The 24,145-nt window shown below is 42.9% G+C and overlaps 1 protein-coding gene across 2 annotated transcripts; it reads right to left on the bottom strand.

The window, feature by feature from the left end:
- Positions 1–1,481: 1,481 nt before the first annotated feature.
- On the bottom strand, positions 1,482–23,935 carry LOC126487776 (zinc finger protein 25-like). 2 transcript variants are annotated; one of them, XM_050120777.1, is made up of 7 exons: positions 23,809–23,935; positions 19,418–19,544; positions 16,908–17,000; positions 15,344–15,453; positions 14,084–14,855; positions 4,726–4,942; positions 1,482–4,247 (listed from the first exon to the last, which is right to left on the bottom strand). In XM_050120777.1, exons 1-6 carry the CDS (start codon positions 23,827–23,829, stop codon positions 4,857–4,859), a joined length of 1,209 nt encoding a protein of 402 aa, XP_049976734.1. In that variant the 5' UTR covers positions 23,830–23,935; the 3' UTR covers positions 1,482–4,247; positions 4,726–4,856. The 2 variants fall into 2 exon arrangements, with proteins under 2 accessions (XP_049976734.1, XP_049976735.1); XM_050120778.1 differs by lacking the exon at positions 4,726–4,942.
- Between the last annotated feature and the right edge of the window lie 210 nt (positions 23,936–24,145).

The raw sequence follows: 24,145 nt of genomic DNA on the forward strand, positions 1-24,145 counted from the left end.
ACACAAGAAGGACATATATACAATACAGGGCATAGACGATATCACATGGGAGAGGAACAAACCGTGCAATGCTTGGCTGACATCTCATGAGCTCATTCATACTCACATGCAAGTGCCCATTCTTGGCTTATCACTGTACTAAGATCAAGGGCCTAGACCTGGATTTGCATACATGCAGGTCTAGCAGAATTGGGGTATTTGGTGGTTATGTCTCCACATTCCCATTCTTGTTCTCAATTTGATATATTGGCAGGTTTGAATGTTTTCATACTTTTCTTGGTCCAGTAAGACTCTTAGTGGCCAAAGAACATTACCAAACATTCCCTTTATACATCTATACATCATAAAATCACGACATACTAGTTACAAACATTACTATTAATGGGGGAAAAATGGATGTAAAGAGCAGTCTTGGTCCAAGCACTTTGGAAGTTGAGGTAAATTCAATGAGACTTTCCTCCCTAGAGTAATCCGTGGCACAGCTTTCATCATCCCGAGTAGCTCTTACTGCTTATGAGAGGACCTCAAGTTCCCCAGGGATGGAGGCTTGGTTTAATGCTATGAGCTTATTCCTGGAATCTTGAGTGTTTGCAGACACTGTGGGAGGTAACCCTGAAGCTGGGCATAGCAGTGCACTGTGTCATCCTAGAACTTGGGAGGCTACAGCAGGAGGAACAGGAGCTCAAGCCTTTTAAACAGTTCAAGGCCAGTTTAGGCTGTGTGAGACCCTCAGTCCAAGTAAGTGCTTACCCACTGTGAAGCCACCTCATTCCCGCAAACAAGTGTCCCTGTGGTGTATGGTCAGGGTTTGCCTCCCAGTTTCCCCATTCTCACCTATCCTGGTTTAGGAAAGTTATCTCCTACTCTGCTCTGACATTTGAACTGGACAACCCCAGCCTAGGTGTAGGTTTCTTTCTGTGTTTGAGACAAGGGCTGGCTATATTGCCCAGGATGCCTCAAATTATCCTCTAAACATAATCTTCATCATCACATTCTTCTTGTCCTTGAAGAAACCAGGCAGGCACGTAGTCCACAAATATACACAAAAAAAAAAAAAAAAAAAAAAAAAAAAAAAAAAAAAAACTCATAGACATAAAAAGCAAAAAAAAAAATTAAATTAAAAAAGAAATTGAAGGACAAATGAATAAAGCTTGTAGAGTCAGGCATGGTGGCCACACCTTTATTCCCAGCACTGGGGATACCAAAGCAGACTATGTCTGTGAGTGTGAGGCCAGTCTGGTTCACATAGTGAATTACAGGAGCTATGGTGAACAACCGTATGTCAAATGAAACAAGACAAATAAACGAGCTAAAAGAACAAACATGTACCTTTATTTTTTTATGAGCTGTAGTTTCCAGGAAGGCTGAGGAGATGGTTAGAGCAACATCTCTGTGTCCTCCTGCTTCAGCCTCTGAAATGCTGACTAGAGGTATGCCTCCAACCCCACCCCTGCTGTGGGTGTATAGCCAAGGGGATCAGATCCAGGACCTCTGGCATGCTAGGTCAGTCTCTGTGAACTGCACAAATCCCTCAGCTCTATCATAGCTCAAATTCTTTAATATACTCGATGACATCAAATATGATGCTTTGTGGGGAAGTTATTTTGACACATGGGCATTTGTCGTGACATACCCAAGCTCCAGAATTTTAACTAATTTGCACATAATTTGAATTTAAGTTTTGACATAGTAGCCTCCCATAAGCAGGTTATATTATCCTTATTGATTTAGATCTGATTTTTATACTCAAATTCTTAATAATTTTAAAATAGAAAATTCATGGTAAAGCAAATAGCAAAATAGTAAGTGTAATAGTTTAAGAGTTTGAATTTTTTGGTTAAAGGAATGAAACTAAAACATGGGAACTTTTAAAAAATTCAACGAGAAAGTATAAACAAAATTATAAAGCATGCTAGGGTCCCACTCCTGGATGCCAGAGCAAAGGGCAGGCCATATGTGCATATGGTAAGCAATGGTAAAAGCATTTCAGGAGAAAGTACAAAAACGAGATTTCTATGACCTGTCAGAAAATAGAGACAAATACTGTTGCTTCTGTTATGGGAGCATTGCCCAGGAAGCAATGGGAAGGTGTTTATGTGAAGGCGTAAGTCACGAACAAGGCAACACCAGTTTGGAGTTATGATTAATAGGGTGTTATTTATTTAAAGGGGAAAAAAACTTACAGATCACAATCCCAGACAACAGCCATCTGCACAACCAGGAAGGGAGTCTAGTCTCCAGCGGAGCAGGAAGAGAAGAGAGAGAGCAGAGGAAATAGCCGCTTTTTTAAAGGGAGAGAGACCACGCCCCAATGGGCTGGTATCACAGCAGCTATTGGTTGGAGGGGCGGAAGGACCTCCCGCAACATTTATGTTTGTAGACAGGCTCCTCAGCAAATCTAGGGCATCCCATTCAATGTCTTGTCCTTGTGGTTTTTTCACCTTAGTATCTGCCCATTGCAAATGGCTACTGCCCTACTGGCACAAGGAGACACCACAGGGCAGATAGCTCCTTCCGAAGGAAATGAGACGATGAGTGGAGCCCTGCCTTCCTCCTTTGGCTCCCTTGATCAGTCTTCTGACTCTGTTGATCATTCAGAAGGTAAAAAGTTCTCTGCTAACCATCCATTCCTCTGCATCCCTACAGTTGGTGTTTCTGCACTAACCCTAGGACTCAGTTAGCTCAAAAGCAAGAAGATCTTGAGCCATACCTATCTGTGGCACTTTGAAATACCGGTACATTATTAACCCTTTAGACTCAGAGTTGGTGATAATTTTTCTAAGAGGGGAATGTGGGCAGAATAGAAGCCTATTGTGTATTAGGTCCTTAGTGATTTTAAACAAGCCATCTCCACTTACAGAGCTACATCTCCATGTATGATGGGATTGTTAAGAGGGATAGCTGAAATGCAGCAACTGATCCCCCATGACTGGGGCTAGTTGGCCAGAACTTGTTTAAACCTGATGAATTCCTTCATTTCAGGATTTGTTGGCCTTTGACAATGTTAGCAGAGATTGTCAACAGACCCTGCACACAGTTCAAACAGCTAAAGGCATTTGAGAAGATTATGCGGGAGCTCCTTCTGCTCCTTCAGGCAATAGCCATTGAGATACCAGCCCACTCATAGGAGCCTGCAGCAACATTGAGTCTCCAAGCCTGCTGGCTCTGATATAGGACAGCCTTTGTGTTCTTGGGCCTCCTTGCCTTATGCCTGTTGTCTGCCTTTGCTTCTGCCTTACCAAGCATGAACATTCTTGCTTTTGTTTATACCTTTTAATTGTAAAGACACAGATGTCATCACTTTCTGGGTTCTTAGATGTTTCTTTTAAATGCCCTTTGGGCACAGATAATATTTAAAAAGTATACAGGCACATGCTGTCTCAGTTCTCTGAAAGGCTGACTCTCAGATGGGATTGGACCAACTACTTCAGAGCCAAGCATGCTTGCCTCAAGTTTCTTTCCAAGCTCCATGACTCAGGCTGTCCCTCTGACTCAGTGACAGGAACAGATGGAGAGGTAGATAGATAGATTAGATAGATAGATAGATAGATAGATAGATAGATAGATAGATAGATAGATAGGTGAGCATAAAAAGAACTAATGAGAAGAGTTAGTACTTTAAAACATGGCTAATGTGTTAGGAGAAAATGAAGGAACTTTAAACAAAACACAAGCTGCTACTAATTATTTACTGGTAAAACATGGTGCTGACTGTTTACTAAACTGATTTGGAATGAGTATATGTTATATACTGTGGTAGTTGGAATGTAATTTGTTCCCATAAGCTCAGAGGGAGAGGCATTATCAGGAGGTACGTCATTGTTGGAGTAGGTGTGGCTTTGTTGGAGGACGTGCATCACAGTGTGGTAGGCTTTGAGGTCTCATATGTGCTCAAGCCTCATCCAGTGCTTCAGTTCACTTCCTCTTCCCTGCCAATCACAATGCAGGATTCTCAACTACAGCACCATGTCTACTTGCTCACCATCATGTCCCACCATTGGAGATAATGGACTAAACCTCTGAAACTGTAAGCCACCCCATCAAATGTCTTCCTTTATAGGAGTTGCTCTGGTCATGGTGTCTCTTCACAGCAAGAGAAACCCTAAGACATATACCGACATCTCTCTAGCAATGATGTGATCAGTAGGGTGTTGACACCTTCTCCAGACTGTGGGCAGATTCCGATGCAGTTCAGGTTCAGGTTCAGGTTCAGCGGGTTCATCTTCACGCGCTGTTTTTGATTTTTCCTGGGAATATACAAAACAAACATCCATTCACCCTAGGCAGTGCACCAACAACAGACCAAAGTCCAGCTCGATGAATAAATGAGGATAACTTACAGAAGCCTGAGCAATGAGTGACTTACATAGCATGGGCAACTCAAAGGCAGATGTGCCCCTGGCAAGACCATACCAGCATAGGAGATAACTCACAAAAGCTACAGCCCCAGATTTTTCCGAGTAACCCACAACCAGCTTATCAGATCAGTTTCCTCCAGACAGCTCAGCTGCTCAACCTCCTCTCCTTAGTGTTTGATACTGCCTATATCACCTTGGGAGAATTGGACCTGGTGAATCTAATAAGTTTCAGGGACTTCTTGACAATTGTGAGTTTATTTCCTGAGTACTAAGGAGCCTCCCTCCAGGATGGAAATGTTTCAATTTAGAGGATATTGATAAAAAAAAAAAAAAAAAAAAAAACCTCCAACCTTCCTACAGCTCTTACATTCTTTCAAGCCACCTCTTCCAGAACATTCCCTGAGGCTTAGATGGATGACATAGATGTTTGATTATTTTCCTCCATCTGAGATTGAGCATTGGATCAGAATGTCACAATAGTCACTTAGTCTCAGGAGTTCAGGTGGTTATGAGGCTTTTGTGGTACACCACTGTAAAGAGGAAGTTTCCTCCCATGGCGGATTGGAGTTGACAGAAGCAGTGACCTATGGGCAAAGCACAAATATGCAGGAGACAGTTTGATAAGGTCACACCCACTCAACAAAACAATAGCAGTCGTTTGCCCACAGAGACCTGTGACTCCTTACCCATGGCCTTTACCCCTGGCTTACAGTAGCGGACGCCAGTTCCTGCCTGCGGGGTAGCCCTAAAATCCAATCAGAAAGCTGTCAGACACCTGGGCACTAGCAGGCAGCCAGCATGGAGCCTCCGGGCACTATCCAGTTCCATCACACTTTTATTTTCCTGAGTTCTGCAACCAAAGCGTGTGTCATCTTCAGCAACCGGGTTTCACCACATAGTTCTTGTGTACACGTCATAGCAGTGATGGTAGCCCTTACTGTTTGGGGGACTCTGGGACCTTCCTGATCAGAGCTCTGGCAGTGGACCCTTTATCCAGCCACATTAAGTCTTAAAAGGTGTGCCTTTTTACTAAATACTTTAACTTTTATCTTAATTGTGCTTCTGGGTTAGGACATGCAAAGGTGTAGACAGGATCCCTGAGGGCTCACCATCATCCATTCCAAACAAAGGCATTTGATCTCAGGCAAAGTCAACAGTAATGGAAAGACCTCACTGCTTCCATCAATTGTTCCATCATAAGAGCCAAGGCGGTACAGCAGTACAGACGTCAGCAACCACTTCTGTTAACTCATTAAGCCAGTGAGGAAGAATCACTCCACATTCGAGACCGATTTATTTAAGGAAAAGCTCTATGATAGTGTTTGTTTAGCTGGGCTAATGCCTAAGGAGAGTTGGACACGAACAAAAGAATTTACTAGTGTACATATACTTCAGGATTATGTATTCCACGAACACTGTCACCCATAAGTCTGTTTTGGTCCCAGGACATACTTCAATATAAACAGAGACAGGAGACTGCAAGCTTGACCACTTAGGCAGACAGAAGATTTACACAGCATGGATCTTCTGTATTTCCCAGGATTGTTTTAAGCATACCAGTGTTGTCCTTTAAGTTTATTTTCTTTCTTTTCTTTTCTTTTTCTTTTCTTTTTTTTTTTTTTATTTTTCAAGACAGCGTTTATCTGTAGCTTTGGAGCCTGTCCTGGAACTAGTTCTTGTAGACCAGGCTGGCCTCAAACTCACAGAGATCCTCCTGCCCCTGCCTCCCGAGTGCTTGGATTAAAGGCTTGCACCACCATGGCCTGGCTTAATTTTTTTTTTTTTCGGAAATAGTTGTTACCAAGGGTCATCTTGTCTACCTGGAAGAATTACGCTTTTCTGATAAGAGAACAGGAGATTTAATGGCACAGTTGTGAGCCTATGCTGCCTCCCAGAGCTGCCCTTCAGAATCTTTGGGAATGGGAATCAGAGTCTAATGGCTGAATTTAAGTCAGTGCTGTTTCTTTAGTCTTGGGACTAGAGTCCAATGGCTGCTCAGCCCTGCTAAACAAACATCCACACCCTAGCATCCTATAGTTCCCTTATTTCTGACAGGCCTGGTTGGCAAACTAACCTTCGGAGTATTTGGGGGGCAGTTTTCCCCTAGCTAAATTCTACTTGTATGACTTACTGAGACTTACTAAGCACATCTATTAACACGTCATTTCTAGCATCAATTTTACTACTTTTTTTCTGCCTCTTTCTTTGACTTTTTTCTTTCTTTCTTTCTTTCCTTCTTTTTTTGTTTTTCAAGACAGAGTTTCTCTGGATAGCCCTGGCTGTCTGTCCTAGAACTTACTCTGCAGATCGGGCTGAACTTGAAGAACTCAGAACTCAGAGATCTGCCTGCCTCTATCTCCTGAGTGCTGGGACTAAAGGTGTACACCACCACCAGGCAAGTTTCTTTTTCATCAAAAGTACAAAAACAAGATTTCTGTGACCTTCATTATATAGACAAATACTGTGATTGGCGTCCAGCACAGGGAACGTTGTCCAGAAAGCATTAGGAAGGTATTTGTGCTGTTTAAACAGGCTAATCGGCAGGGAGTAGTGAGCTCCTTAAATGTCTGGTCTCCTTCTAATCTTTGGACGGAAGTATTCAGCCACTCTAAGTGATCCCTGAACAAGGAGACAGCATGGGACAGCTAACCCCTTCAGATAGAGAGAGAAAAGATGTACATGAGCCCCATCCTAATCCCTTGGCTCTTCCTACTTTCCAGTCTTCTGACTCTTTTGATGATTCAGAGATGAAAAGTTCCCTGCTAGCTGCTCCTCTGCATCCCTGTGCTCCTGCATCAGCCCAGGGAATTGGTGAACTCAAAGGTAAGGGGGGTTTGGAGGCATACCTAACCTCCTCTCCTGTGGCCCTGGTGACTTCTAGCCCTTTATACTGAGAGTTGATAATTTTCCTCAGGAGGAATACATGCAGAATAGAAGCCTATACCCTATAAAATACTTAGGAATTTTAAACAAGCCACATCCTTTTATTACAGACTTACATATTCAAGTATGATGGGATTGTTGAGAGGGATAGCTGAAACAGAGCAAATAAAGGACGATGAGAAAGCTTACCACACCTTAGTTTATGCCTTACCAAGCCTGGATACATCTGCTTCTGTTCCTTCTTTCATTCATAAAGACACCAGTGGTACTACTTCCTAAGTTCCTTAGGTGTCTGGTATTATCAGCTCACTGAAAAGCTGCATCTGAGACAGGATCTGGCCTGCACACTCAAGACCCAAGCATGATTATCTCAAAGTGGACTTCCTAGTCCCTATCTTGGGTCAGGCCAACCCCCTGATTCTGTGACAGGGAGAAACAAACAAACAAAAACCTAAGGAAGATACTGTGTGCTTTAAAAAAAAAAAAAAAAGCTAATGATATATGTTCATAGGAAAAAAAATCCTGCTTAAAAATCTCTCATTAATAACTTCAGCTGCAGCCTAGCAGTGGTGGTGCATTCCTTTAATCCCAGCACTCAGAAGGCAGAATCAGGTGGATCTCTGTGAGTTCAAGGCCTGTCTGGTCTACACAGCAAGTTCTACGACAGTCAGGGCTACACAGAGGAAACACTGCCTCAAGAAATAAAAACAATGAAAATCCAGCTATGCCTGCCTAAAATAGCCACAGCTGTGTATACAAAAAATATTTGTGTTGGTGTGAATAAGAATGACCCCAATAGGCTTCTCCGTTTGAATATGTGGTCTCTACTCAATTGAACTTTTTGGGAAGGATTAAGAGGTGTGACCTTGTTGGAGAAGGTGTGTCACTGGGGGTGGGCTTTGAAGTTTCAAAAGCTCACATTATTCCCAGTTAGTGCTCTCTCTGTGCCTCTTACTTGTAGATAAGAATGTAAGCTCTCAGCTACCGGCTTCAGCATCAAGTCTGCCTGCTCTCCAGAATAAGTGTCACAGAATGTCAGTAAAGGCACTCCTGAGCAGCTCAGCTTTGAGTCCCCTGGTTCTGTTTCATCTTGAATTGTATGGGCACTGGTCGCTGGCAGGTCTCATCAGGAGGAACATGAACACCAGAACAGCTCTGACTACAGTGTTTAGTACCAAACAATGGGGCTTTAGATAGATACTGTACTTAAAAATAAATCACTAGCAATGGCGGCAGGGTTTCTCTGTGTAGCCCTGGTTGTCCTGGAAGTCCCTTTGTAGACCAGGCTGGCCTTAAAATAAGAGCTCCACCTGCCTCTGCCTCCCAAGAGCTGGGACTAAAGGCAAACACAACCACCACTGGTTGATTGGGGAGGGAGGCAAGCTAAAATTGCCTAATGACATATTCTAAATTTGGTGCAATTTCTTACATGATTGCTCTACAAATAATAGGATATCATTATGTTGAATAAGTGTGTTAAATGCATGGATGCCCATACTATGATGTACATGTGAAGAAGTAGTTTTCTCCTTACACATGGGTCCTGAGGATTGAACTCAGGTGGTCACCCATTGGTCATCACTGGTATGGAAATTTTAATATAAAAGAGACAAGCAACACAAATTTGGTAAGTGAACTTTAACTGGGTAAATGTCCAGAAAAATAAACGCTATCGCTTCAAATGCATTTTCTTTCTTTTTTTTTCTTCATTTTGATTTATGTAGTATATGCACAGGTATGTGAGCATGCATGTACTACAGTGTGCATGTAGAGGCTAAACGGCGACTTACGTGGGCTGCCTATCTTCTGACACAGAGGCCCAGGAGATTAATTTATGTTGTCAGTCTTGACAGCTATACGGATATTTTGTTTGGGATCTAACACATAAAGCTTGACTGAATATCAGAATGTGGAGCTAAGCCACTAACTAGTCATAGATGCCAGGCAATGGTGTCACATACTTTTAATCCCAGCACGTGGGAGACAGAGGCAGACAGATCTCAGTGAGTTCAAGGCCACCTTGTGCTACCTGAGATCGAATCTGTCTAAAGAGAAACAGAGCTTATAATGGTATATTATCTGTATTTTCATAAACAAATCTTGCCTGGATATCAGAGGCAAAGGTAAAGCCAGTAGAGGTAAGGTAATGGTGACAGACCTTTCATCCCAGGATTTGGGAGAGAGAGGCAGATAGAGCTCTGTGAGTTCAAGGCTACCCTGGGCTACACAAGATCAATGCAGAAACAAACCCAGGTGTTGGTGACCTACATCTTTAATACCAGCACTAGAAGGAATATAAGATGGGAGGAGAGAGGGGCTTAGCTGGTTAGTTTGCACCCAGTCTTGGTAGAGGTGAGACTTCTCCAGTGGCTTGGCTGCCTTGTTTTTCTGGTTTTTAGGTTGAACCCCAATTTCTGTCTCTGGGTTTTTATTATTTGTGCTACAACTGGCACCCAACATTTGGGGTATGAATTCATGAAAAAGCCATTTGCCTGAGGCACCACCAACAGACTGGGGCTGCACGTGGGCTCCAGCGCCACCTCTCCACTGTGGGTTGCAGGATCTCCTGAACCCCCTTCTTGGTCTGCTGACAAACTCGGTAGCTGCCTTGAAATCCAGTCAGGCTTCTACGGTTCTACGCAGCAATAATCAGCCTCATATCTTCATCAACATTGTTGGTAAATTTGGTAAGATAATTGGGAATTCTTAAAGAGAGGAATTAGTTAAAACAGAGAGTATCCCCCCAACACACTAAAAAATGAGAAAAACTATTATAATAGGGGAGTTTGGGTCTCTGTATGATAATATGTTAGTTTAAAAATGGATCAATTAAAGGAGAGGATATCTAATTTAGATGGGATTTATGTAACATCAATTGTAAATATTGTCAGCATTATAGTTTTTGTCATATCACCAAAAAGTTGATTAATCTGAGTGCTAAGATGCAGGACTTGGAAAAATCTAATAAAACAGATCACAGAGAGGTTCAAACCCAGACAAAAGAAGTTAATGGACAGCCAGTTTCAGCATTGCATTATATAGAGGGGAACAGTATAGGATTTTCAGACAGCCAACCTTGATATACCCTTACAGAAATTGCCAAATGGCAGAGGCACTGTTATAGCTAACTGGACTCCTGCTATAAATTTGGATTACAGAAAATTAGACCCAAAAGGTGTAAATTAGGAGGGATTGACTGCAAACTCTTAATGACTTCCAAAGATTTCTAGAAGACATTTCCCAGTTACAGCTCACTATTGGGGTAAAACCTGATGAACTAATTCATTTAAACAAAACCTTAGATGGCAACAAGGGCCTAAAAGTCCCAGGGAATTATCAGCTGAAATTGAAAGAGAATTGACTTTGATTGAAGAGAAATTACAGAAGACACATGTGAATCGTGTAGATTCGAATCTTAACTGCATTCTGGTCATAGTACTCTCCAAATATTCCCCTACAGGAATTTTTTGTTTTGTTGTGTTTTGTTGTTTTTTGAGATAGGATCTGTAATGATTTCAGCCACATAAGGCTGACACTTCTGGGTTCTAGGGGCCATGCATGTGCAGACAAGCCCTCAAGCAGAAGTGCCTAGTGGCTCCTGGGGATGCTAAGAGCCTCGCGTGACCCACGTGCTGCATGGATTACATCATCTACGCATGACTCAGCTAAGACCTTGTGCATATATGTGAGCCCGTCATCTGTGTATGACATAGCCACGTCAAGCCCCTATATGCATACGCTAGGAAGCTTTTAAAAGCTGAACGCGCCATCTTCCTCTCTCTCTCTGCACACCAACTTCCCCAGGCCTGTGCACGCCCCCTCTAATAAACTCCTAAGTGGTTTTGTTGCGTGTTCCATGTTTCCTTCTCACTAGCGCCAGGTAATTTCAGGATCTCTGTAACAGCTCTGGTTGTCCCGGAACTCACTTCATAGACCAGGCTGGGCTTGAACTCACACAGATCCACCTGCCTCTGTCTCCCAAGTGCTAGGATTAAAGGCGTGCACCACCACTACCCGGCCCCTAGAGGAATTTTAATGCAGAGGGAAGATATTATCTTAGAATATATCTTTGCACTACAAACTGAGCAAAAAATTAAAAACTTATATGGAAAAAGTCTCTGAGTTAATTCTAAAAGAAAAATTGAGACTTCATTAATTAGCAGAAATTAGAGTACCGTTTAATAATGATGAAATTAACAAATTATGGGAAGAAAGTGAACCCTGGCAAAGAGCTTGTAGCAAGCTCTTTTTTTTGGGGGGGGGGGATTAACAATAACTATTCCAAAAGCAAGAGAATTCGACTTATAAAGAGAATGAATTGGATCCTTGCTCACATTGTATGGGACACACTGATAACTATACTAATGCAAGCAAATCAGGAAAGGCAGATTAAAAGCCAGAAAATTTAAGTAAAGTGGAACAAAACCCTTATGATTCTGTCCAACTCAGAATTATATGCTATTCTTATGGTACTAAGGGATTTTAAAGAACCTCTCAACATAGTTACTGATTTGCAATGCAGAAACAAACCCAGGTGGTGGTGACCTATGCCTTTAATCCTAGCACTAAAGGGAATAGAAAATGGGAGGAGCGAGAGAGGCTTAGCTGGCTAGTTTGCAGTCACCCAGCCTTGGTGGAGGTGAGACTTCTCCAGTGGCTTGGCTGCCCTGATTTTCAGATTTTCAGGTTGAGTCCCAATTTCTTTCTCTGGGTTTTTATTATTCATGCTGCAAGAGCTCACACAAAGGTGATCCCAACACTTGGGATCACACGCCATTAATCCCAGCACTAAGGAGATGGAGGCAGGAGTGATATAGGGCTGGGCAGAGAGAGGACTATAAAGTGGAAGGGGACAGGAGCTCAGTGAATTCAGTCTGAGCATTCAGTCTGAGATTTTATAGAGCCAGCATTCACTCTGAGGATTCTTAGGGACAGGATTCCCCTTTGATCTGAGGATTCAGCAGAGGTAAGAACTAGTGACTGACTGCTCTGCTCCTCTGATCTTCTAGCTTTCACCCCTGATAGTTGACCCTGGGTTTTTATTAAGACCAACTAGAATCTTTTTTTTTTTTTTTTAGTTTTTCGAGACAGGGTTTCTCTGTAGCTTTGGAGCTTGTCCTGGCACTAGCTCTTGTAGACCAGGCTGGCCTAGAACTCACAGAGATCCGCCTGCCTCTGCCTCCCGAGTGCTGGGATTAAAGGCGTGCGCCACCACTGCCCGGCGACCAACTAGAATTTGTATGACAGACAGCAAGCATGTTTACCTGAGCCAACTCGATGGCCATGATTCTTCACTTTAATAAGTGATTTGATGCTTGCTAACATATGAGTGGCTGGATGCCTACTCTAAAATCCTTATATTTATAGAATAATATGAATTCTGATGCAGTGAGGTAACGATGAAGCACAGTTTTCTACATCATAAATACTTTATCATTTTTGTAGTGTTTATGCTGACAGATGAGTAACCGATGGTACACATTTGTTAGAATCTAGACAGACACCAAACAGGTCATTCCCACTTGCAGCTGTATTTTTCTCCATCCTCATAGCTGATTCTACAAGCAGGACCAAGGCTATGGTCTCCAAGCTAATACTAGTATGGTACATAAAAGTTAACTAAAAGGGCCTCTCGTCCCCACCTCACACAAGTTCTAAAGGTCACACGTCTATTTCCTGGAATGCAAGGGCCCCTCCACCACCACCTGGGACTCGGAGGCCCCTCATCAACCACTTTCTATGGAATTCTCACAGCCCTGTGCTCTAATGCTCCCTCCCACAAGCTTTAGAGCCCTACACTGCCCTGAACTTGTGCTCCAGCACCCAAAATGGGCAAGGTGAAAAGCAAGTTACCCAGTATGAACCGGGTAAATGATGTGCGGTACACTTACTCTCAAGTCTGTATATACTCGATGTATACTCACATAGTTTGAGGTCTGCTTTTTTTTTTTTTTTTTTTTTTTTTGGATTTTCGAGACAGGATTTCTCTGTAGCTTTTTTTTTTTTTAAGATTTATTTATTTATTATGTATAAAACATTCCTTCTGTATATGCTTGCATGCCAGAAGAGGGCACCAGATCTCATTATAGATGGCTGTGAGCCACCATGTGGTTGCTGGGAATTGAACTCAGGACCTTTGGAAGAGCAGTCAGTGCTCTTAACCTCTGAGCCATCTCTCCAGCCCCGAGGTCTGAATTCTTTTGGGTGTTTTCTGGTTTTTACTTAGAGAATCCCCCATCTGTGTGAGCTTTTAATAACTGCGACAATGTTTCATATTAGAAAACCTTGTAATCATTAAATTCATAGGGCTACTAACCTCCTTGTATATCTTGAAGTCAAATCAACTGAGGCTCCATTAATTATACAACCGTTCTTACAGTCCTTCAATTCAAATGGTATTTCACATGTATGCATTGAATATGCAGAAAGAAGCCGTTTACAGTCCTAGGAAGCTGCACCCGTATGTGTTCCCTAGAGTTAAGGCCTGGCTTGTGGAAGAACATTTTCAAACATTCTTTACATTCATCAGCCTCACCTGCATGCAATCTCTGATTTCAAGTGAGGACCAACTGTACACAACAGGTTTTATGCAATACCTAGGGTTTCTCATATGAGTCACTCAGGAAGAGAGACCAGAGACACAGTAGAAACATTTAACGCATTCTTTATGTTCCCAGAGCTTGCCTACTTGAGTTCAGGGAGGTGCAAAGAGGGCAGATTTAAACTACAAACTTCCCCTTAAACTCTCAGTGCTTCTCACTTGAATGCAATCTGATTCTGAGAGAGAAATGAGTCCCATGGAAAAGCTTTTCTGCATTGTTTACATTAGTAAGGTTCCTTACCTGTGTGAGTTGCCTGATGGCGGCTGAGTTTTGATTTGCTGTAGAAAGCTTTCCAGCACTCTTTACACTGGTAGGGCTTCTCACCCGTGTGAGTTCGCTGATGCAGAGTGAGATTGGACTTGTTGTAGAAAGCGTTCTTGCACACTTTACATTCGTAGGGCTTCTCACCGGTATGGATTCTCTGGTGTGCAGTAAGGTTTGATTTCTGCCAGAAAGCTTTCTTGCACTCATCACATTCGTAGGGCTTCTCGCCTGTATGGGTCCTCTGGTGTCGAGTGAGGTGGGACTTGTAGAAGAAAGCTTTCCTGCATTCTTTACACCCATAAGGCTTCTCTCCTGTGTGAGTCCTCTGATGTAGAGTCAGAAGCCACTTGCGGCGGAAGGCTTTCTTACACTCTTTACACTCATAGGGCCTCTCCCCAGTATGAATTCTCTGGTGTTGGACGAGATGGCACTTGTGGTAGAAAGCTTTTTGGCATTCGTCACATTCAAAGGGCTTCTTGCCTGTATGAGTTTTCTGATGTCGAAAGAGATGTGACTTGTGGCAGAACTCCTTCCGGCACTCTTTGCACTCATAGGTCTTCTCTTTAGTCTGCGTTCTCTGGTGTTCTGTGGGTGGTGACTTACCATGGACAGCTTCATGACGGTCCCCACAGTCACAGTGTTTCCCACACGTGTGACTCTTCTTGTGCTGTGGCCTTTGGCAGGATGTTTCCACACAAGAATCTGGCTTTTCCTCTTGGTGTATTTTCTGTTGAACCTTTAGTTGTGCCTTAAGACAGAAGAATTTGTTTTATTCATTGTACACATTGTCCTAACTTGGCTTCCTAATGTTTTGTGAGGTGTGATTATTTTTAACATGAAACCTCAATTTTTCATCGGATATGTTTCATCCTAAACAAACTGTGTCTTGAACAATAAGTGCTATTTAACAAAAGATTTGGAAAATTCCCTGAAAAAGCCAGAGGTCTCTTGAATATAAAGTTCCTCCATTGAATATTTCCTTTGTGTAGAAAGATATTCCTGGTCAAATATGGCAGGTTGCTCTTCCCCCTTGCTACAGAGACTAAGACATACAACATATGGGAGGAGTTTCTCAGTTACCATAACTGGGCTCTTTTTGAGCCTATATGGTATAGGGCTTAGTATGGAGAAGTAGTACATTTCGACAGGAGAAAGATTTACAGGAAACCCCAAACATTTCCACTCTTAATGTTCAGATTACAAGTAGTCTGTGTCCACAATAAAAATTTTACTTACTTCAGCCCCTTCTTCATTAGATATATTGCTACTGGTGGTTTTCTCTTCACACAAATGCCTCTCTTCCTTTTCCTGGATGGTCTCAATTGGAACACGTGCTTTTCGAACATCTAAAATAACATAAAAATATCAGTATCCATGAATAACCATATTATTTATTAGCTGAAACATATTGTCCCTCAGTTTCCTCATGTAAATTTTATAGCAACATTGGATATGACAATCTATTCTTTCTTTTGTTTGTTTGTTTTGAGACGGGGACTTTTTATGTATCCCTGGCTGTCCTGAAATTCAGAGAGATCTGCCTGCTTCTGCCTTCCATCCAAGTGCTGGGCTTAAAGATGTGCGCTACCACCACCCGGCTGACAATTTAATTCTTAAATAAATTAGTCTAGCTCTGGCTGGAGAGATGGCGCAGTGGCTTAAGTGTTGGCCATGCATGCATGAGAACTGGAGTTCAGATTTCCATAATTCAGGCAGACTAGATTAAACATTGGATTTACAGGATCAGAAAGCGACAAAAGAACCTTAGGGGTTGCTGGCAAGAGACCTTAACGGATGACGAAGAAGAGCGATTAAGGATGATTTCGGGTATCAGACTCGGGCCTCCACAGTCAGACACCTCAGGCACCGTGAGCATTTCTCTCGGTGCCTCTGCACTTGCAGCGTCCATGGCTGCTCTTGGACAAACAAACAAGTAACAAACCCTCTACATAGGAACTGTCGGTGTCCACAGCATCTCTGGCTGGTGATGATTTCTTTCCAGGTTCTTAGAGCACAGGATGTCTGGTTTTAGAATTCCAAGAGATGTGACTTAAACGTAACCAGTTTCTTCTCCAAGGCCAGGCTGCTGCTACAGAGTAAGCCACAATGCTTGATTCACATTGCTTGACTCAATGGTCAGAACACTGTTACCGCCTCCACTGAGGAATGCTCGTCTGCGATTTTTAGGTCTATGACTTTGGTTCTCCTACCCAAGAGGAGAACTCACCAACGTAGCTAGCCTCTCAAGTTTTTCAGGATCTTGTTGTTATTATTGTTATTCAGTCTTATTTTTAAGTCTCTGTCTCTCTCTGTCTCTCTCTCTCTCTGTCTCTGTCTGTCTCTCTCTCTCTCTGAGTGTGTGTGTGTGTATTTTGTTTTCCATCGGACAGTGGTGGTGATGAATGCCTTTATCCCAGCACTCAGGGGACAGAGGCAGGAAGATCTCTGTGAGTCAGCCTGGCCTACAGAGTGAGATCCAGGACAGGTAGGGTTGTTACACAGTGAAACCCTGTCATGAAAACGAAAAAGCAATCAACCAACCAATTAAACAAAAAACCCATATACATATACACATACATACATACATATTTGTTGAAAATATAAATACATAGATATAAATTTTCCCTCAACAAAACCAGCGAAGTGGCTTGAAAGGGAGAACTCTCTGAGGACTGCGAAAGCCATGGGTCTGGTTCCCATGCCCAGCTGTCCTCAGCAATGGTGAAAACAGCACACTAAGACCAGCAGCCAGCTATCTCTCTTCCGGCTCATCTCCTTTATCCAGTATTCACGCACAGACCTGGAAAGTTCCAGACTGAGGCTTCTGCTTTACTCCAAGGCCCAAATCCATGCTCCAACTTAATGATCAGCGCAGGTTTGGCTGTGCAGCGCCCTGCAAACGGAATCATACAGACACGGCGTCAGAGTGCTGTCAAGTCCCATGAAGAAAGACAACGGCCCCATTTTTGATTTGCATTATGGTGAATGCATTCAAATTTGCTAGTTTTACACTCATGCTCTTTAGTCTTTGGAATATTACTCTCAAGTAACACAATACATGGTAAATTATGCAACATAATTTTCAAAATTTCAATAAGCAGATGACAAGAGGAAACAAAAAGATGAAGCTGGAAAGACAGCTTTGATGCAGAATATTATTTAAACTGTGCTATATTCATCTGTGCTGTGGAACATTTGTTTAGTGATGCAAAGATGTGTTGCATTCTTTTATGTTGCATTCATTTAACTCTGTAAAGCTGTGTCACTTTGCCTACCTAAAACACCGGATTGGTCTAATGAAGAGCTGTCTGGCCAATCGCTAGGCAGGAGAAAGGATAGGTGGGACAGGTCTGTAGAGAGAATAAAAAGGAGGAGAAATCTAGGCTGAGGAAGACACAGATGAGAAAGGAACAAGAGAGGAGAAGGAGAGCAAGATTCCAGGGTCCCAGACTCCCAGCCACACAACCAGCCATGGAGTAAGAAGGAAAGAACGGAATAGAATGGGGAAAGGTAAAAGCCCCGAGAGAAAAGGTAGGTGGGATAATATGAGTTAAGAAAAGCTAACTACAAATAAGCCCAGCTAAGTCTGGACATTCACAACTAGAATAAGTTTCTGATTATTTGGGAGCTGGGTGGCTGGTCTCTAAAAGAGTTAAAAAAAATCCAACTTAAATGCTACTTAGGACATCCTAGACAGAGATAGTGGTTTTAAAAAGAACCAGCCATAAATTTTCCTGGAGTTCTTAACTCTGACCTTGCACTTGGCCATTAGAATAACTGCAAAATTGAACCCGGACAGTGATAATGCAGAGAACAAAGGTTTCAAGTTCCCAACAAAACACAAAATCAATTGGAAGTTTCAGAATCTGATGCCAGGAATAGAAATTAGTATCGATAATAAGAAATGCATGAAAGGCAGAGGCAGGTGGATTCAAGCCTGTGAGTTCAAGCCCAGCCCGGTATACAAAGTGAGTTCCAGGACAGCCAGGACTACACGAGAAAATCTGCCTTGAACCCCCCCCCCAAAAAAAAGAAAAAAAAGAAAGAAGAAAGAAATACATTTTTATGTTTCCTTAAAATATAAATACAGGGACTGGAGAAGTAGCTCATCACAAGGGCACTTGTCCAGTAGTCAAGAAGTCCTGATTTCAGTCTAAGCACTGAATAAACCAGCGCTGGTCACATACTTGATTCCTAGATCAGAAATTCAAACTGTGCTATATAAGAAATACAAATCCAGTGTGACATACACAAGACCTGTGCCAAACAAACGAAACAAAATATGGAAATACTACATAACAATAGTCTTCCACTGTTAAGTATGTGTGTGAATAAGCATATACATTTTTGCAGAGAAACTTGCACCATCCGCATTGCTGTAGCACTGTTCATATAACCTACAATACATAATCAAGTCGGTGATGCTCAACAAAAGTGGTAGAGAGAATGTGGCATACACACACCTGCATGGGCACAGCTGGACGGGAGTTTTGTGAATGACAGAATAGCCTGGAATGAGCTGCAGCTCTGCTCTGAGCTGCAGGAGGCTTAGCCGCAGCGGTGGTAATGAGGTAAGGAGAACCAGAGAGCAGATACCTAGGTCTCCCATGAAGGAGAAGGGGCTGATAACACCCCCTCACAAGACTCACACAATCACGCAACAGATTCCGTGAGGGAATGTGTCTGCTCATCCTCAGGGTTCAGAGTTTTCAGTAGGAGCTGCTTGAGATTCATCTTTGCCGTCTGCTGGATGAAACTCATTTATTCATCAAGATAGATAAAAATGCACGGAGCTTTTATTCTGTCTCCCCAGCACTGGCAGAGGACATAAGTAAAATACGACAGGCACAGAAACAGAACCTGGCATGTTCCTGTCAGGCTTACAAGCTATAATTTACCTCAACGCTATCAAGTACTGGTCTCTAGAGTGTGGAAAAGATGCAGGAGAAAGCCACAGATAAAAAAGATGTGTGTAGCCACTGGGGTGCCTTTGGAAGGAACGAGAAACCTGGAGTGCTCAGTAGTACATTGGTGAATGTATACCTGCCAAACTACCTGAGTATTTCATAATAGCCGTCAGGAAGTTTTAGATGATCCTCATACAAAGGATATCCGAGCCGACAGACTCACCAGCTACCATCATCTGATTATTACACACCAGCAAGTGTATCGCAAAGACACACTGTCCTACATGAATACGCATGGGAGTGTGTCTCCTAACATGCCTATCAACTTACTATGAGCAGTGAGCAATGCTCTCTCACTTATCACCAAGCAGAAAGCTAGTAGGTTTAGAGAGGTTAGCCTCACCCACGAACACCAGGCTGCTGTAGGTCTCCAGCATCACATCCCTGTAGAGCGTCCTCTGAGCAGCATCCAGCTTCTTCCACTCCTGCCATGTGAAGTCCACAACTACGTCCTCAAATGACACGGATCCCTGTAATGACAGATGAGGAACAAAAGGGGCTGAGGGGTAGGACTATGGTTTGATCAAGTAAGACCCCTGAGAGGTCTCCAATAGGAATCATAGCCCAGGTGACCCAACATCCAGAACAGCTTCAAGGCAACTGGCTGAGACAATATAGCCTCACAGACTAGTACAGCTAAGATTTAACCATAATCCCAAACTTTCTCAGGATCCCCATAACATTACCAATGCTCCCAATAAACAGGAACTAACATAGAAAACTACTACCAAATTCCCAAAATACTATTTATAAATGTTTGTTTTCATTTAAAGGAGATTGATTATAAATGATTAATGGTCATATTTAATCTCTTTCTTAAAAAAATGGGACTATGATATAAAAATAATTAGAAAGGTATATTATTAAATCTATTTTAATCCAAAAAAACAACTGTTAATCTCAAATACTTTACATTGGTATAGATTTTGGTTTATTGATACAAATTTAAGGTCAATTTTGTTATACTTTGTGTATATTTCTACCCTTGGTTAAGGTATTATATTTATACAGCTCATTTAAAATGTAATATATAACTAAGAAATACGAATTAGTAGTCACATGGGAGTCATGGGAAGGAGAGGAGGGGAGGAGGAGGAAGGGGCAGGCGCAGAGAAAAAAGTATAGCTCAAGAAAAAACAATTAAAAAAGACAAAAAGAAAGACATGAAGATGGGAGGAGCATGTGTTGGGGAATGGGAAGAGGGATTGGCAGTGTCTATGACCAAGATACATTGTATCTAAGAATGAAATTGCCAAAGAATAAATAAAATAAAAAAACAGATAAAAAACAAATTAGTAGTCATCCATAATAGTCAAACTTATAGTCATATTAGTTAGGTTTTCTAGATATACAGAGATATATTTCAGATGGATAGGTAATCTTCAAACACCTACAGAATATGGCATATAAAATGTTCTAAGAATTTCGACTTTTCTTGACAGTGAGACACATCTGTTCCTGGCAGCATCAATTACTTCAAGAGGATGATGGGCATCAAAGAAGCTCCCTATGGAGTTTGTTTTCATTGTGGCAAGGTAGCCATTTCGGCAAGAAAGTGCTCTCAACTGGACTGTGTGACAGCATGCTGTATAACTGGACATGTGGGACCCACAGAAAAGTGACTGCTGAAATTGGCAAAACAAGATGGGATAGTTCTTCAGGGTTCCTGTTTCATGGAAGAGTCTGCCAGACATTCTGCAGGACACAAAAGAAAATGATTGACAAACTGCCAATATAGAAAGTACAATTTCAAATGTCTTGCTTCACTGAGAAGTCTACCAGACCCTCTAGGCCTGTAGGCTGAACATGGATGACTCAATATTACAAAAGAACTTTGGGTGACTATCCAGGAAGCCAGATATATCTATCACTTCTAGAATTTTGGAAGTTACTTACAATGTACTTCTAGTTTACTGAGGTATTATTATATCCTTCTGGGGTCATTAATGGAGTTCAAGACTAGTTAGTTACAATTCTCCTAGTTATGACAAAAGAAATTAGATCTAAAATGTTAGGCTCACAAAGATAGGATAGATAATAAAATATTTCCTTTAATTTTGCCAAAAACAAATAAACTAAATATTATACTGTAATTCTTGTATGACAACTTTTTGTTATATGTAATTTTACTATGTTAAAGTTAAAATCTTCCTGTGAGTATGTTTTATGGCCAATGGTTAATAAAGAAGGTTATTTGATCAATAGCCAGGCAGAATAGAGCCAAGCAGGAAACCCAAGCAAAGACACAAGGGAAAAGAAGGCAGAGTCAGAGATGCCAGCAGCCGCCTGTAGACAGGCTGCTCGTTTGTTTTCCAGCCGCTCAGACCTGAAATAATCACACTGAAACTATATTAATCAAAACACTGTTTAGCCTATTAGCTTAGAATTCTTTTTAACTAACTCTTATATCTTAAATTAACCCATTCCTATTATTTTATATCTTACCACAAGGCTCATGGTTTACTGGTAAGGTTCCAGAGCATCTGTCTCCTTCGGCAGCTACATGGTATCTCTTCGACTCTGCCTTCTTTTCTTTTCTATCTCAGCTTGCAATTCCTGTCTTGCTCTATTCTATCCTGCCATAGGCCCAAGAAACTTCTTTATTCATTAACCAATAAAGGCAACACATATACAGAAGGACTTCCCACACCAGCCAACAGAGAAGCAAGATATGAGGTAACAAGTCCCAAGTCTCATGGTAAAATATAGAATAATAGAAATGGGTTAGTTTAAATTGTAAGAGCTAGTCTATTAGCCTGAGCTAATAGACTGAACAGTGTATAAAAAATATTAAGCCTCAGAGTGGTTATTCGGGAACTGGCAGGCAGAAAAGAAGTAATACACTCAAAGAGTAACAATACAATTAAAAAGAGAAGGGAAAGGTTTGTAGGAACGCATCTGCAGACATACAGATCCAGACAGAGAAGTCGTGCAGACCCTGGCCAGGTTTTGAGTGCAGTCCCTATTTTTCTTAGGGAGCCTCTTATCTTTCTCCCCTGCCTCCTGTGACTGACACACCAGGACTCAAGACCTTAGGAGAGGCCTTTTTCAGAGTGGAGGAATGTGCCGGTTCTGGACTCGACAACTCCAGTGCTTCTGAGTCATACCCCACCAACAGTGTCTGCTCACCACTGCCATGACCTCCCAGGTGTGAGAAGGAGAACCCCACCCTCACCCCCCAGAGGTTGGTCCTGGGGCTCTAATGGTAGCCAATAGATTTATCAGTGCTTTTTGTGTTGGGAGGGGAGGGAGCGGTCAGGGTCATCATCTATGTACCTGTCTACACATCTTTTGCTACTTCTTCATGGATTCCTTAGGCATCCTCTTATATGCAGAGGACTCTTGGCCAAGTTCAAGGGTCATGAAGGGCAGACCCGTTCATGGATTCTGTGCATCTCCAACTGGCTCCAGATCTGCCTCTAGTGATATGTACAGGAGGCCAGTGTGCAACTGGGGGAAGGGGAGGAGAAAGGTAGTTAGTACCTGGAGGCCTGAAAAATGCCAATTCTTGATTGGGGCTCCGTTGGTTGCTTCCACAAAAGAAGGATAGACTCCCGAGGGCCCCAGACTTTGCTCTCAACTACTCTGGAGACCAGTGCAGGAAGGTCCAAGTTCAAGGCCACCCTGTGCTCCCTATAAGATCCTTTCCCAAAAACCAACCAAACAAACAAACAAACAAACAAAAAAAAACCCAAACCAAAAAACCAACAACAATAACAGCAAAGAAAACAAAGCAACACTGGGCAGGTGACTCTTGGCAAAATGTTTGCCTAGCAACCCCTAAGTTGAGCTTCAGTAAAAAGAGCACACAAACACATACACACACACATACAAGAGAGAGAGAGAGAGAGAGAGAGAGAGAGAGAGAGAGAGAGAGAGAGAGAGAGAGAGAGAGAGAGGAGAGAGAGAGAGCGAGCTGATAGAGGGGACCATCTGCTTCGAACAGTAAGAACGTGGTTCTCGTGGTCCTCTGGATTCCAACCTCGTCCTAGTGACCCAGTTTTTCAAGGAAGTGAGTCTTGCAGAAGAGGTGGTGAGAGACCCAGGGAAAGATGAACTAGACAACCGAGCCAACGGGATACGTGACATACAGGACTAGATTCAAACAGTCAGAGAGGCAGTCACAGCAGCCCAGAGATGAGAGATCCTGCAGATTCAGAGGAACAGTCAGAAACACAAACCCAGGCAGAGCAGAGCGACAGCAGCAGGTGGGACCCGGCGGTAGGAGGGGTCTGGGAAAGGCTGGAACACTGGGGCAGTTGTAGGAGGCGGCGAGCCAGGTGACTGTCAGCACTCAGAAGATAACAGTCCCTGAGGTTCCCAGAGCTGCAGGGAAAGGAAACCACAGCCCTATGCTGCAAAGGATATTTAAGAACTAGAGGCCCTGACCTGAGTACCCAGCTGAGACTGAAGACCTGGTTTCGAGGCACAGAGCTCCCCGTGAGTTCCCCGATGTGACCCCGGTCCCAACTCCCGCGCGGCGGTTTCACCGGCCGCTCGTTCCACTGTGGTCCTGTCCGGAACAGCGGCGCTTTCCGACCAGTTACAGGTGCCTTCCAGGCAAGACCGCTGACTCCAAGGCAGTGCTCGAAGAGAGGGTTGCAACAGGACCCCAGTCCCGGGGCAGAGAGCCAACAGGGAGTCTGGCTGTCCGGAGCCGGTCCAGCCCCGACCACACAGCTGCAGGCGACAGAGTGCACAGCTGCCCTCCCGCTCAGCACGCGCCTCCCTTACCATCTCCAGCTTCCCGAGCATCCCGAGTCCTCGCTCTGTTTCTCCCTGCACCACCCAGGCACCAGGCCACAGAGGTCAGCACAAAGTGTCCAGGATGGGCCTCCTGATAGGGGGCAGTACCTGACGACAGGTCCCAAGATGGCTGGTCTGAGACAATAACGGGCCCAGCAGACTGGGTCTTTGCTCCTGATTGGACAAGCCTCACACTAATGTTTCTGATTGGACAGAACCTCACGCCTAGAGCCAGAGTGACAGTGGCTGGATCCAAGCTGTTATTGAGTGAACAATAACAGGTTGTCTTGGATTTTTCTAGAATTTTTGTAGAATCTAGCCCCAG

This window comes from Alexandromys fortis, unplaced genomic scaffold, assembly GCF_014885135.2.
Source record: "Alexandromys fortis isolate MF-2015 unplaced genomic scaffold, M_Fortis_MF-2015_v1.1 scaffold_186, whole genome shotgun sequence".
Classification (NCBI taxonomy): Eukaryota; Metazoa; Chordata; class Mammalia; order Rodentia; family Cricetidae; genus Alexandromys; species Alexandromys fortis.

What these genes read in the sequence shown, in the direction of transcription:
- LOC126487776 (XM_050120777.1), bottom strand. Translation starts at nt 23,829, where the DNA reads ATGCTCGGGAAGCTGGAGATG. An exon ending in CTCAGTCTGGAACTTTCCAG is followed by an intron (nt 15,454 to 16,907) that starts GTCTGTGCGTGA and finishes ATGTTATTTTAG; the next exon opens with ATGTTCGAAAAGCACGTGTT. An exon ending in CTAATGAAGAAGGGGCTGAA is followed by an intron (nt 14,856 to 15,343) that starts GTAAGTAAAATT and finishes TTCTGTCTTAAG; the next exon opens with GCACAACTAAAGGTTCAACA.